This window comes from Micropterus salmoides, unplaced genomic scaffold (assembly GCF_014851395.1).
Source record: "Micropterus salmoides isolate LMB-PRFRI ecotype aquatic unplaced genomic scaffold, ASM1485139v1 Ms_hic_scaffold_13, whole genome shotgun sequence".
Lineage (NCBI taxonomy): Eukaryota > Metazoa > Chordata > Actinopteri > Centrarchiformes > Centrarchidae > Micropterus > Micropterus salmoides.
This window is the reverse complement of record NW_024040374.1, coordinates 665,320-680,917: the sequence shown is the minus strand read 5'-3', so window position 1 is coordinate 680,917 and position 15,598 is coordinate 665,320. Positions and strand designations below refer to the sequence as shown.

The window sequence follows — 15,598 nt, the reverse complement described above, 5'->3', positions numbered from 1 at the left end:
CTTTAATAGGATTTGTTGACAATATGCAAAATATAGAATAAAATAACAACAATGAACAAAATGGACACACTGATACACAGGGCTAGTGTGAGAAATGTTTTTTCTTTTTGTAATGCAAAGTGACACTTTCTTGCTGCAAATTCTGCAAAAACAGAGTCACATTTTCCATTACAGAAGAGAAACTGAGAATAATGTGAGAGACGAATGAAAGAGATTTGAGGTTAGAGGAAGTCTCTTCTTGGTAGCAGACTGTGGTTTAACACTTTTCCATTGTTATATCTATTGTGAACACAACACCGAAACTCAGAGGAGAGGGGTCCAACTGCAGACCTACTACTGTCAGGCCACCTGACTACCCCTGTCAGGAAGGCCAGTCAGTTTTTTATGGCCCCACAGGACCTAATGTGATGCATTCTCAGTTGTTTTGCTACTCTACACATCGTGACAGCCACAGATGCCATTTAGTATTATCCAAAACATTGAGTAAAGTCTGAATGCATTGCTCTTGGTGTATGTTTGCCGTCAATAGCTAACGTACCGCTGTCAATATTGTACATCTAAATCACACAAATTACAGAATGTTACAGGTGTGTAAGTTAGGTTATTTGTCGTTCTACATAGGTAATGTTAGGCTACACCAACGGTGGCTATCGTTAGCTCCTCGAGTAGCAGGATTAGCTTTTTTTTTCTTCTTCTTCTTTGGATAACGTAAACTACTCATAGACTGTATGTAGCTACAGTGTGTTCGTTTTTTGTAAAGCATTTTGCAAGGGCATAGCTTTGCATTTGTCTTAACTAACCTGAGAGTCGTCAACATGTTATTTGTCCAAAAGAAGATAAAATGATATCCTTTAGACCGTTCGGTGTAGCTTTTCCCACTTAAAGTTAAAGAGTGTGCAAAGACTTGGCTGGCTGTACGAAATGATCTTAGTTGAATTGAAGTTTATGTGCAACAACAGTGTTTCGTACCCTTTCCTGAAGAAAGTTACTCCCTGTCCTGCATGATTTACTCTCTCCCTGCTTCAACACAGCTGATTGAAGCAGCTTCAGGATTCATAACGAGTTGATAGTTTGAATCGGCTGTTTTGACGCAGGGAGAGATTTAACACACACGGTTATTTTAAACAGTTATCCACATAAAGATACTAACTCCTCACCACAGCCACTGTTGGCATATCCTAATTTGCGTGATTAAGATGTAGAAATATTGATAGTTGTAGATATTTTAATATAACATGCCAGACCCATGCGTTCAGACTTGGAATCATGCAAATCGGTCACTGCTGCCAGCTCCTTTTCTAACTGTGTAATCTGTGTTTATGTATTATTACAGAAGGCTATTGTCTACATTCATTTTTAAAAAGTGGATATTTACAAAATAATAGATACAGGTATAGATGTCGTGTTGCATGTGTGTTCATTTTTACGGATTGTACAGTTTGATAGTCCAGCAGGGTTCTAGTTACGCGCACCGCATGAATGTCATTACGACATGATTAATAATTAATATGATACCATAAAGGCCGGGTTAGCGGTCTCTCCTTGAGCACGAGTCTTTGTTGGTTTATTTCGGGCTTTTAAAAGTATCACACACATCTGGGGGCAAGTAGTGGGCTGCTGTGTGAGAGTGAGAGAGAGAGAAAGTGTTGACCACGTAATGAGCAATGAAGTCTCTGTCCAGGCTTCTGTTTGTTTATTGATCCCGCCGGTAACGTCCGTTATACTACGCACCCCCACGAAGCTCAAATTGTAGTCCAGTTTCCACAGTTGTCTGTTTTTCCTATTAAATTCAGCTGATTGCATTAAAAAGTTACACTCTTAATCAACGACAATGTTTTTCTATGAATGGATGTGGCTGTGTGGACGGAATTAACGTCCTATTTCGACAGAATAAATAAATAGTGCCTGTAAAAAAGATCCTGTTACTAGTTGAACGATTGCAGCGATATACAGTGGGCTTTGTTGCTACATTGGTTAAGTAGAACAGGCTCAAATCAATATGCTATTTAACGTTAAGGAATTAGCCTGCTAGTTTCCCATTACAATGTTGACTAAAGAATTAAATATAAATCAACGGCAAAAGCCCTCCCCCCTATGTCTACGTGATTAAACTTTATAATTTTTGAATGCGTTTCCTGTCAAATTGCACGCTTTTATTTTGTAGTTTTTGCGTCTATTTCCTGTCCTGACGGGCCTGACAGTGGAGGTCTGCAGTTGGACCCTCTTGACTCAAGAGTGTGACCTAAAGTTAATATCTGATGTTAGTACAACTTCTTAAAAATCAGGACAAAATTCATGAACTGAAGTTAAAATGATCAGTTTCCTCAATGTGAGTATGAATATGTGAATACGTTTGTCAAGCATGGGCTGATTTTTGTATCAGTACAGACTGAATTTGAATTGCTTAACTTGAATTTGAATACATTAGTTTGAAACTGAATACCGATAACCTTGAAACTGAATGTGATATTCTAAATCTAAACTGAAACTCTATTTGAGCCTCACTAAAAAAAATCAAGTCTTTGTGTGTTTTCACATTCAGTTTTAAGGTCACAGGCGGGTCAAGGTCCTTGAAGAAGAGCGAGTTAGTGAGTATAATGCAGTTTTTTAATGCAAGTATTCAATTTGAGCAATTCAAATTCAGTTCTAAATGATTTAAATTCAGTCTGTACTGATACAAAAATCAGCCCTTAGTCAAGGTCCTAAAACTAAACCACATTGAACTCTGCTGCAAGGTCAGAATATTAAGAGGAAGGAGGAGGAAAATATCTATAATGTTATTAAGATAATCTAAGAGTAGCTCTGTGGAGCGTGCCAACATGCTGATGTTTAGCAGGTGTAATGTTCACCATGTTCTCTCAAACTTACTCAGTAAGCAGCAAAATTATATATTTTATATATATATATATATATATATATATATATATATATATATATATATAATATATATATATATATATATATATATATATATATATATATATATATATATATATATATATATATAATATAATATATATAATATAATATATATATAATATATATATATAATATATATATATAATATATAATATATATATATAATATATATATAATATATAAGTGTCGCCTAATTTTTGGGAAACCAGCTTGTGGTGCTTACAGTAATGCTGTTGGAAATTATATACTTTGAAAGATTAAGAGGAAGCCCTTGCTGAACCACAGTGCTATTTCCTCTGAAGTTAAACAGAAACATACAGCAAAAAGTGTCAAACTTTGCAGCCACGTTTGGTGGACGTGTAGAAAAGATTTGTGACATGGCTGCAGGAGCTGCAGGTAGAGGTAATAAGATGCCAGATTCAAAGAAGTGTGGGTTTAACCTGATAAGGAAACATTAATGGGGGAAAGGATGAGGGTGGCCATGGCAGGGGACAAACAAATCTACAGACAGAGGTGTGTGTCTGTCTGTCTACAGAATGCAATATTGTGATAAAGATTTTATATATTGCACTGTGAATATGAGATGTATCTGGATTTTTATTGATTATATGTCTAATCATAAATCTAAATAAATAAACTAGCATTAATCTTCCACCTTAGGGCCATTTTTCCTTCACTCTTTACTTTGATGTCAGGAATATTATTTATTTTATGTATGTATTTCCAGTTATTGAGTTTATTTAGTCGTTTTGCTGTTGTAAACACTGTTACTGTTAAAATGTAAATCTATTCCAATACTGTTCTGAATTTAATGATCATTTTTAAAAAAAAAGGGCAGATAAGATAAATAGGCTCGAAGTCCTAAAATGTCTCTGGTATGCTATAAGTCGGAGGAATAAGTGTCAGTATAAACCAGTGTTGTTAATTATTTTAAGGCACAAGGTTTTTATTAAGTTACTGTAATAATCCTAGTTCAAGTGAAAAGTTTTTAGTCGTTGCATAAAAGAGATCGGACCTCTCTACGCCCGTGAACAGAGCACCTTTTGTTTCTGTGTGTAGAAGGTAACGATCATGGTGTTAGCCGGCAGCTAACGTTACTTCTACAGGCGACACACACAACTGTGCTGCTCTCTTTGCGTCTGTCTTGTAAAATACATCCAACAACCCACAACGAGCACATTGCGGTAAACCGATCTTACCGGTGTAACACCAAAATATGTGACCTATCAGATTCCGTGACTAAACCCAAACGACGATGTTTTCCGAACCATAACCAAGTACTTTTGGCGCCTAAACCCAACCAAACTGCAACCGCATCACATCGTCACCAAAGCCTGTGGTGCTTAACTTGCCATTTGGGTCACAGAATCTGATGGGTCCCACATTTTGGTGTCACACCGGCGGAATCGAACATGTCCTGTAGGTGCTGCGGAACCACGAGCTTTGTCCGAACGGGAGGGCTGGTCACAGAGGAGGTCATCAGGTGAAAGGTCATAAAGTGGGTCATTTTATTTTTGTTGTTAATTCGTTTTACTAATAGTTTGATTGGGCAGGCCTTCACAAATTTAAAAATGAATAAATTAAAGAACTGTTGCTTTGATAAAAGGGCATTTGGGCATCAGAGGGCAAAAGGGCAGGTGCTGATCTACTGCGCATGTGTGGAACGCGTCCGCCAAGTCGTCCCCTCTGTCTCTACCAACATTTCCTGTCACAAATAAAAAGGCTAAAATGCCCCAAAAAATATGGCTTTAAAAGAAATTATGTGTGAGCATGACAAATTTGGTGCCGTTTGGCCCGCAGGTGGCGCTGTAGCATCATCAAATTGAATGTGAAGTGAGGTGGGCGGCTCTGGAGAAAGAAGTTGAGAAACATTGCCCTGCTGTTCCAAGTCCTCAGTTTTAGACATTATGTAGACATGCTTTAGTTTAACAGTTCTATCCAGAGCCATGTTCAGAGAGGGTTACCTCTAACTCTATCCCCGCCTAACGAGGCATCAGCTAATTTGAGCTTTGATGTTGATTTGATAACCACAGTGAGTTTTGTAGGTACGTGTCCTATTTTCCCCTGATGGTGCTACATTGGGAACAAGAAATCTGCGTCGAAGTCATAGAAATTAACTTGCTGCCGCACAGATCCTGCTTCAACAATCAAGGCAACAGACATGGTGTTGCTAAATGAACTCACGTTGTCCATGCAAAGAAGTCTCTGCTGTGGTTCTTCACCATCGCTTCGTTTGTCTCTAGTAGAACTTTCTTCTTTAGCCGAATCTTCTGCAGCTGCAAAGTAGACAATCTGCTTCCTGTTTACTCCGACATGCACAGGGAGCGTGAACAGAAAATGAATGTGTGTTTTCAGTCTTAATATGGCAATGTGTGATATCCAGAGATCTGCTCTGATACCCAGCTAAAACGCTGAGGACCCGGGGGAGTGCGATGTCGATTTAGATGAGCAGTTCTCGACTGCAGGCTGCAGCACACACCGCTAAAAGTGTTTATTAGACACAACGGCTTTTGCTGAGAGAAACTGTCAGAACAGAAACTCCACAGAGCAGCTTTAAATAAATCTAAGCAACTGCTGGACGAACTGCAAAACATAATTTTCTGTTAAAACAACCACAAAAGGACTAACCCTCTTTAACCCTTTGTGTTTTGGACTGTAGTTGGACCTGTTGTGGACCAGGAAGCAGAACGTGATGTACAACCTGTTCGACTGGCCGACGCGGCGTCACGCTCGCCTGGTGGTGCTGACCATCGCCAACACCATGGACCTGCCGGAGAGGATCATGATCAACAGAGTGGCCAGCAGACTGGTGAGGGAGCCCAGCCTGTGCCGACGAACCCTTTTTAATATCGACACTGTGTTCATGCTTAAGTGGAGGCCTGCAGGAAGAGTTTCCGCTCTCAATGCTTTCATCTTATCCAGATAGCACACATGGTCGCTGGTGCGTGTGATTCTCAGGTTTCATAAAACGGAGGCAAATATTTCTTTCTCATAAAGTGGTGAACTTCTTCTGGCAACTCAGAAAGAAAAAACAGGGAATCTGCAGCTCTCAGATACATTTAAAAAGGCTTTAAAGGTATGTCAGGAGATGTTCTGCACCGCTGCACAAGTAAAAGCTTGTTAACTAATCTAATAATAATAGTAACTTAGGTATTTATAGTGCTATATCTATCTAAGTCCGCTTAACAAAGGCTTTGAGGTGTGTGTTTTCGAACGTGCTCAAAGAACCAGCTGTGCAGATCTCAAGTGGGCGTTTGTTCCAGATTGTAGGGGCAGCAACACCGAAAGCTGTGTCCCCAAAAGACTGTAGCCTCAACCAGATCCTTGTCGGAGGACCACAGATCTGTAAGGTATTTTGGTGCAGGTCTTTGGAGGGCTATAAAGGTGAGGAGGAGGATTTTGGAAATATCGTGGGACCTGACTGGCAGCCAGTGAAGCCCCATAAGAGTTAGGGGGTGATGTGCTGCCAGGATTTTGTGCATGTTAGAACTCTAGCAGCTGAGTTCTGAGCATACTGGAGCCTGTTGATGGTCTCGCAGCGTAAACCGAACAGTATCCCATTACGCAGTAATCGAGACGGGTGGTGATCAAAGAGTCTGCTGCAAACAAACTGCTTGTTACAGACAGCAGCGAAGAAGGCCGTCAATTTTTAGCAAAACACTTCACTGAATTAAAACGTTTCATTGGTTAATGCATCAATTTTTTGCTGCTTATCCTGGTCAAGGTTGTTTTAATTTAATTATATTTATTGTATTGTAATAAATTGCTGGGAATGGCTGAATAGAAGTGATATAGAGGTCTTATTGTCCCTACTGGTTTCCCATCATAGAAACATACTGTATACAGTAGATACCTGTTTCATTAACAGCAAAATCACAACTCTTCTGTTTGTATTCTTTGTTTTTGTGCCTGTTGCACACGCCCATAAAGCCCAGATGAATATATTAAATTGTGTGAATGGGCAGCTAGTCTTTGACGTTTTGATTTCCTCTTTTTTTAATGCAAAGGAGAACTCCTGAGACAACTTCCCAAATCTAAATTTGTTTTACGGCAGGAAAGACCTTGACATTTAGTCACTGTTAGATGTGACTCTGCAAAATGTTCTACCTCATCTCTTGGCGGGGAAAGAGTTGTAAAACCACTAAACTGTTGCGTTGTGACTGCAAGCAGCCTATTAAATAACAACACTTGTGTCATTTAATTCAGTGTAAATATCTAATTATTGATTAATGCATCTTTAATCTTATGTTAGAGGGAGGAAAAACATTTATTTGGAGACACAGTTAAATCCACGATGTGAAACAAAGCGTTTCACGCTGCTGTCGTTGCTCTGTTTGTGTTTCCAGGGTTTGACCAGGATGTCGTTCCAGCCGTACAGCTTCAAGCAGCTGCAGCAGATCATCATGTCCAGGCTGAACAAGGTGAAGGCCTTCGAGGAGGACGCTCTCCAGCTGGTGTCCAGGAAGGTAAACCACCAGGACCGCTCTTTCCCACCCGACCTGCGCTCATTCACGGGTGTGTCCACTCACGGTCTTCCTCTCCCGTCACAGGTTGCCGCTCTGTCGGGCGACGCTCGCCGGTGTTTGGACATCTGTCGCAGGGCAACGGAGATCTGCGAGCACTCGGCCGCCGTCCCTTCTGCCCCAGGATTGGTGGGAATGAGTCACGTGATGGAGGCGCTGAACGAGATGTTCTCCTCCGCCTACATCACTGCCATCAAGTGAGAGTCTCCCTTTGGTCTCTTGAATGAAATGCACCTTTTTTAAAGTTGTTCATTAGCAGCTGTGATGAGATTAAGTGACTAATGTGTGTTTGCAGGTGTGCGTCAGTGCAGGAGCAGCTCTTCCTCAGGGCGGTCATCTCTGAGTTTCGGCGGCTGGGATTGGAGGAGGCCACCTTCCAACAGGTGAAGCTCAAACAACACTAACTAGAATGTAGATTATCCCCCTTTTACATCCAGCAGTTTGTTTTGACAGCAGAAGTTGTACGCTGACGTCTGTAATTGGGAAAGAGGCAATGAAAGCAAACTAAGAAACAAGGAAAACTACAATATCTCCTTCTGAGATGCAGCGGAGCAGAAGTGAAAGTGGAAATGGGGGCTGCCTGGAAGGTGGAAGGCTAAACTTGCATCTGATTGGCAGGCGATGCTGTTTGTCTTGTCACGCCTGCATTCAAAGATCATGACCGCGCACAGATTCTGCTGTTGTAGGAGAGTCTCGTCTGTTTTTTCCTCTGAATGCAGATTGGGCAGAAGCACCAACTCATGCAGAAGACTGTTTGTGTCGCGGTCTAAATCCACCAACTACAGCTGCACCACGGTGCCAGTGTCCACTGCAAGTGTCACAGCTTTGACTTGTTCTACTACCTTCTCCACAGCGCTCTCTGCTCCCGTTTCGTTCCGTCAATTTCAGGTTGCATATCCACAGGGAGCATTTCAGAATAAGAGCATTTTGCCTGCCTGATTTTGCTGACATGTTTAGATTTTATTGATTTGACAATCAGTGCTTGCTTTTGTGCTTCTGCTGTATGGTAAAGTAGGCTACGTAGTTAAATGGTTTCTTTTTTGTCTGTTTTGTCAGCGTTTATTGTTGTTTTACGATAGGGAATCTGCACAGGGTATTTTATTTTGAAAATTAACCGGATGAGCACCGGCAGCCGCAGCGTAGGCGGACTCAGGGGAGGTAACCCGGAAAGCTGGAGCGCTACGAGACGGCACACATGGTTGCGGGATTACGCCGCAGTATTTTGTTCAGTATGAATGAGCGAATGTGGCGTTTTGGCGGACATTCTTTATTGTGGAATCTCTGTGGGAAAGCGGCTACTGGAAGTGGAAGCCCACGCCATAATGCCTCCTCCACCAAACTTTACACGTGGCCCAGTTCAGTCAGGAACATACCGTTCCCCTGACAACCGCTATACCCAGACTCAGACAGAGAAGCATGATTCGTCATTCCAAAGAACGCCGCCGCTCTAGTGTCCAGTGGTGGCGTGCTTCACAGCGATGCATAAGACGCTTTGCGTTGCACTTTGTGATGTGAGGCTTGGATGCAGCCACTCGGCCATGGAAACCTGTTCCATGAAGCTCTCTACTCACTGTTCTTGAGCTAATCAGAAGGCCACACAACGTTTGGAGTTCTGTAGCTATTGGCTCTGCAGAAAGTTGGCGACTTCTGCGCACTGTGCGCCTCAGCGTTTCTGTTGACTGTGGAATATTTAGTAGTGAGGAAATTTCACAAATGGACTTGTGGCAACCTATCACGGTACCACGCTTGAATTCACTGAGCTCCTGAGAGCGACTCATTCTTTCACAAGTGTTTGTAGAAGCAGGCTGCAGCCTAGGTGCTTGATTTTATACACCTGTGGCTCATGGAAGTGACTGGAACACCTGAATTCAGTGATTCAGAGGGGGGTCCTAAATCTTTTGGCAATATAGTGTAGCTGCAAACAATGGGGTGGGGTCTCTCACTCTCTCTCTCTCTCACTCAGTCACTCTCTCTCACCCCAAATAGCATACATAGCACGCTGCTTATGGTGCAGGTTAGGAATAAAAGAAGCATTCACAAGCTCAATCAGAAGACGATCGAAGATGGTAGCAGTGGTGCATGTATCAAATAGGCCTACATACTTCTTAATGCTTGGCCAAATGTTCAACACAACATCACTGAAGACTAATAACTGAGTACCCGACAGACAGAGTATAGACAATGATTCAGGCAGCCTAACCTGGCAGGCCCAGTGCCCTGCAGTTCAGTTAAGTTCAGAGAGAGGAGGAGGTGACATTTCACTCTCCCTATTTGAAAAGGAAGGCCATTCTCCTGTCTGTCATGGTGGCGAAGTGGTCAATAACCAAGTTATAGAGTTTCCCACTGGTTTTTCGTCCTCCGCAACAACAGAGTCATTCGAAGTTTGGCGCTACCAGCTAGCCACTCTGTACGAATATAGTTTTTCCTCATTAAACGTCCAAAACCCCTTTTTTCCTCTCCACGCCCAGCTCAAGTTTTGGCGTTGGTCTTCTGTCAGATTTAATCTTAAGTTGCTCCTGTAGTGGTAGTTTAGTAAAACTATTTATTATAACTAAAAACTCCAAATCTCCACCCTCCATAAGTGCACCAGCTAAAGTTGCTAACAGCTCCCGTTATTTCATCTGAATGACGTTGATCGCGTGAAGCCAGACAGCGGCTGACTTCCCATGGCATCATCCTGACTAATCACAGCTAGACAGTGGCCTCATCTGATTGGTTAATCATTACGTTTTTTTTCACAAAGGGATGCCAACTCTGCCTGGCCTGGCGCTGTTTTACTTATTGTAAGATAGTGAGAAATGGGGAAGAGACGACCACAACAGCTTATAAGAGTTATCGAAACTATAAACATTGTGTTTTTATTGAAATGATAAAAAGAGTCTGATAAAAACAGGGGAAGCCTGGCTTCCCTTGGCTTCTGGGAGAAAACGCCACTGCTGCAAAGGTGACCCATCCTGTATGATTATTTTAATGAAAACGGGTAAAAGTACCTAAAGGCAAATATGCAGGGGATATGCAGGATGGGGCAGTGGATGAAACACTTTGTGACCCATCGTCCGCTAAATGAATCTAATGTGTGATGACGTAAGTCAGAACAGAAAACACTCATAAATCAGAGGAACGTATCAAACAGCAAACGAAAGCTTTCAAAAAGCAGTTTCTGCGAAACTAAACTGGACTTCCTGAGAGGGATGTGACTCTTTAAAATGATTTCAGTACCACTACATCCAATCCAACATTACCAATGTTATGGGATTAAATTTGTTTCATAATTGAACAAAGTCTCCAAAGAATAAATTAATCAGATGTAATCAGTTGACACTTCATTGCAAAAGTCTCATTTTGATCATGATTGATCTTTTTTCCTTTCCATTTCTTTCAGTTTTACTGCTGAATATTTCATTATACATGTTGCTCATCCAGACCAGAACTGAAACCTTCAGCAGTGAAACTAAAAAAAGGAGAGTACCTGAAAGAAAAGTGTATAATTTTGGTTTCGCGTTGTTTTTTTTTCATCAGTTTGAACAATTGCTTTTATGTGATTCTTTGGAAATGTTGTAAAATTATTATGAAACCAATGTGATCCCATAAAATGTTAAGCTACAGTTAAACTCTTAGCATCACTGTGTTTACTTACAGGGTTAGGGTTTGTTAAATAATAATGATAAAACGTGTTGTGTATCACTTTTCATACATAAAATGCAGCTCAAAGTGCTTTACGTTCACAAGCACTTAAGAAGAGTACCATAAATAAATACAGCAACTACACAAGTAATGAATCTAGAATCAAGCCCTTTCACTTACCGTAAAGGCTTGAATACATGTGCACTCAAAATTTAGGTGCTGCGAGCTTAATCACCTTCTCACAGACGAGTGACAGAAACACTCAAAGCTGTTCTTTTCTAAGAAGTCAGCCACAGATGGAGCAGATGTGCTGGAGACAGTTCAGCAGAACAGCGTCTGCAAACGGCTCGGACACTTTAAAATGCTTCCACACTGCCGACACGTCAACGTAATTGTTCGGTAAAAGTTTTTCGGACTTGTTGCATATTAGGCCGAACACCGAAGGTGCTTTTTGTTATTTTCAGCAGATTAATTTCGGTGGCCGAACATTCGGTGCATCCCTAAAATATATATTGAGATATTTAAAAGGATTATCACCTCAGATTGTTTCCAATTAAACATGTTTGCTGCATAAAGATACAAGATGCTTTTCCACAGCCTATACAAACAAGTACAAAATCAAAGCTGCAGTTTCACACGAGTCCCCATCCACACGGCTGCGTTTTTGTTTTAAAAACAGAGACCTTTTGCTACGTTTGCACCTCCTGTCCAGACTAAGACTAGTATTTACTTTGCGACGACTCCCAGTCTGTTTTCCGCCACCACCGCCAGTAGCAGACCCAGCTCGTTACTGGTCCATGCAAAATAAAATCTGGTGCGGTTCTTTATTATTTCACCAAATCTTCTGTAACAACAGAATAGACCACCTGCTTCATGTTTACGCCGGCACGCGCATGCCCAGTGAACGTGAACGGCCACTAGATTTCTAGTTTTTGTCATTTTAATGTAGACGGAGATCAATTCTGATACGCAGCTAAAACTCTGGTGTGGACGGAGATGGTAACTGTTTTAAAACTCCGTTTTTAAACTAAAACGCAGTAGTATGCATGGGGCCTGAGAGAATTTAGTGTCATACAAAGGCTGTAGCAACTGTTTTTAAAAGAAATATACAGGACAAAGGGATAGGTCCCCTTTGCAGCCATGTGTAACGTTACATTGGTTACTGGCTAAATGCTGGACAAACTGAAACATATTTATAAAGGCCATTGTAAATGCTGAGTGTTTGTAGCAGTGGAGAGCTGAAGGAATGTTAAAAGGACCTGCAGGATGAGCACAGCATCAGTGTCAGGAGACGTGTGAGGAAACTCAGCTCAAATCAGACATCACTGAGCTGCTGGAGCATCTACACAGAAACATGTATGTCCAGCTCTTCCTGATTCACTTTCCTGAGCCGGGGAGGGAGCTTCTCGAAACTGTTCTCATTCCCAGGTAGTCGAATACAGACGTTTTGTCACGCCCCGCTGCATTTTTCACACATGGGTAAGTATGTCAGTATTTGACTACCTGGAACTAACACCGGCTGACTTCTCGGCTGGTCAACTTCACAGAGCGAGTCGATACAATCTGACTTTGATTTCAATCAGTGAAGCATCTGCAAGGGTTGAAGCATGGACACACTGCACAACAAGGCTAACATTAGCTACATATGCTAGCATTTTTAGCTTTTTTGTCATGGGCAATGCAGAAAAATCAATACACACTGAACAAATTTATAAAAGCAACATTGTTGTTTTTGCCCCCATTCATCATGAGCTGAACTCAAAGATCTAAGACTTTCTCTATGTACACAAAAGGCCTATTTCTCTCAAATATTGTTCACAAATCGGTCAAAATCTGTGTTAGTGAGCACTTCTCCTTTGCTTAGTTAATCCATCCACCTCACAAGTGTGGCAAATCAAGATGCTGATCCGACAGCATGGGGATTGCACAGGTGTGCCTTAGGCTGGCCACAATAAAAGGCCTTAGGCTGGCCACGATAAAAGGCCACACCAAAATGTGCAACTCCATCACACAGTACAATGCCAGGCATTGGCATGCTGACTGCAGGAATGTCCACCAGAGCTGTTGTCTGTGAATTTAATTTTCATTTCTCTACCATAAGCCATCCCCAAAGGCGTTTCAGAGAATATGGCGGTACATCCAACCGGCCTCACAACCGCAGACCATGTGTAACCACACCAGCCCAGGACCTCCACATCCAGCATCTTCACGTTCAAGATCGTCTGAGACCAGCCACCCGGACAGCTGCTGCAACAATCTGTTTGTTTGCATAACCAAAGAAATTCTGCACAAACGGTCAGGAACCGTCTCAGGGAAGCTCATCTGCATGCTCGACGTCCTCATCGGGGTCTCGACCTGACTGCAACTTCGCACAGCCATTGAAGAGGAGTGGACCAACACTCCACAGGCCACAACCTGATCAACTCTATGCGAAGGAGATGTGTTGCAAATGGTGGTCACACCAGATACTGACCCCCCCCCCCCCCAATACAGTGGAACTGCACATTTTGGTGTGACCTTTTTTTGTTGCCAGCCTAAAACACACCTGTGCAATCCCCATGCTGTCTGCTCAGCATCTTGATATGCCACACCTGTGAGGTGGATGGATTATCTCTGCAAAGGAGAAGTGCTCACTAACACAGATTTTGACAGATTTGTGAATAATATTTGTAGTTAGTAGGGTTTTTACAAATGTAAGTGGGATTTTTAACGAGGTTTTCTTATTCCCAGAGCAAAACCTGAAAGTTCCGGTTTCATGCAAATGTGCTGTGTGTTAACCTGGCCCTGTACAAAGACTCTGTGTCCACATTGTGGCATCACATGCTGTAGTGGTTGTAGCACAGAATTATATCCCAACATGTGACATGATGATCCAGTCTAGTTTGATTTGCAGTTGAGTCCAGACGCAGGTCCTGAAGCACAGAACCTGAATAATTATACTGAGTTCCCCCTCTGATTGGTCTGTCAGGTGTTTGTGCAGCACCAGGCTCTGTGTCGGGTGGAGGGCCTGCAGCCCATCAGCGTGTCGGAGGGCCTGGCGGTGTGTCAGCGCCTGGGAGCCTGCAGGCTGCTGCTGCTGGAGCCCAGCCGCCTGGGGGTCCTGCAACGCATCCGCATCAACGTGAGCCAGGACGACGTGCTCTACAGCCTGAAGGCCGACTGAAGGAGGATCCTCTTCAGACTAATTTATCCGGATCACGTGAGGAATTTAACCGGCCGAGTGCGGGCACACAGCTTCGAGTTTTTAAACATTAAAATGACTTTGTGTGATAACGACAGAAATCACACTCTTAGTTATTTTATGACTCCGTGAAACGGTAAAGGCAAATATTGGGAGTACTTGACCTAAATTAATTTTACTGCAAAGTTCGATTGAATGTCTTTTTTTTCTCCATAAATCAGGCTGTTTGTCTTGTTTTAGGTGTTTTTGTATGTCCCCAGTTACGTCTTACGTCAGTCAAGTCTTACTACTACTACTACTACTAACAGTAGATTTTGCTCTGTCTGGAATTATTTTTAACGTTCTTGTATAGTGCATCTTAATTTTAATGTTCCAATACTTTGAATATGCAATAAAACTCTTTAGTTTAAACCGCCCTGCACCTGCAGTGATAGTTTTATTACCGACACTAACCAGTTCTATCGAAAAAAACAAACAAAACTAAAACAAATCAGTGGAGCAGAGACTGTAACGCAGCTGAGTGCGACCACAGCTGTGAGGTCTGTCTGGTGGGCCTCAAACATTAGGTGTTCAGCAGTAGTTCACACTCAGAAGGCTGGAGTCAGGCCACCACAAGCCTCCTAAACAGCTGTGTCTGTGGAACTCTGTTGAAAGGGATGAACACTATCCAAAAAAGTATATTTAAAGTTTGAGGTCACACCAGAGAGTTTATATTCTATCATGTAGTCTTAAGAGATGTCTTACATGTCGCTCCAGAAACTTCCATAGGTATGAAATAGGCCTGAATGATATGAGGAAAATCTGCGAGAACATTGTTTAATATTGTGGTGACAGGAAGTGTGCGTGACAGGAAGTGTGCATATCAGCTGCGTGGTTGCTTTTAAATTCACTAGGGGTTTTCAAAGCCTGAGACTGGGCCTCACCTCAGACAAAGCTATTTTTGCTCAGGTCCTGGATGCTTACGGGATCATGAGACTGTTCTTTGTCTGTAAAGCTGCTTTTCCATTACCAGTACCAGCTCGACTCGCCTTTTTTGGTTTTCCATTGTAGAAAAGTTGCACCTGTACCTGCTTCCAGGTACTTTTTTTTCATATCACCTCTGTCGAGGTTCCAAGCGAGCTGAGGCGATACTAAAAATGTGACGTGAAAACACAGCAGACTGCTGATTGGTCAGAGAGAATCGTCACTATTCACTGCATCATCATTGCGTGCGCCAGACAGACGCCAGCAACAGAAAGTTTTATATTTTACAGTTTTTGTATGTAATTTCATCACTAAATCCACTTCTGATTGTGAAGTTTTGAGGTGAGAAATCAGCTGTGTAGATTTTGAATATTGACAGTTTTACAAA

The 15,598-nt window shown here is 42.1% G+C and overlaps 1 protein-coding gene across 3 annotated transcripts in view; it reads left to right on the top strand.

Moving 5' to 3' along the window:
* orc1 (origin recognition complex, subunit 1) overlaps window positions 1-14,665 on the top strand; it is a 29,071-nt gene extending 14,406 nt beyond the window's left edge. For all 3 annotated transcript variants that reach the window (XM_038714970.1, XM_038714972.1, XM_038714971.1), the window contains 5 exons: window positions 5,579-5,728; window positions 7,266-7,385; window positions 7,470-7,639; window positions 7,738-7,825; window positions 14,035-14,665. In XM_038714970.1, coding sequence (XP_038570898.1) covers window positions 5,579-5,728; window positions 7,266-7,385; window positions 7,470-7,639; window positions 7,738-7,825; window positions 14,035-14,229 — 723 coding nt within the window. In that variant the 3' untranslated portion in view covers window positions 14,230-14,665. The remainder of the gene's footprint in view (window positions 1-5,578; window positions 5,729-7,265; window positions 7,386-7,469; window positions 7,640-7,737; window positions 7,826-14,034) is intronic.
* Window positions 14,666-15,598: the final 933 nt, after the last annotated feature.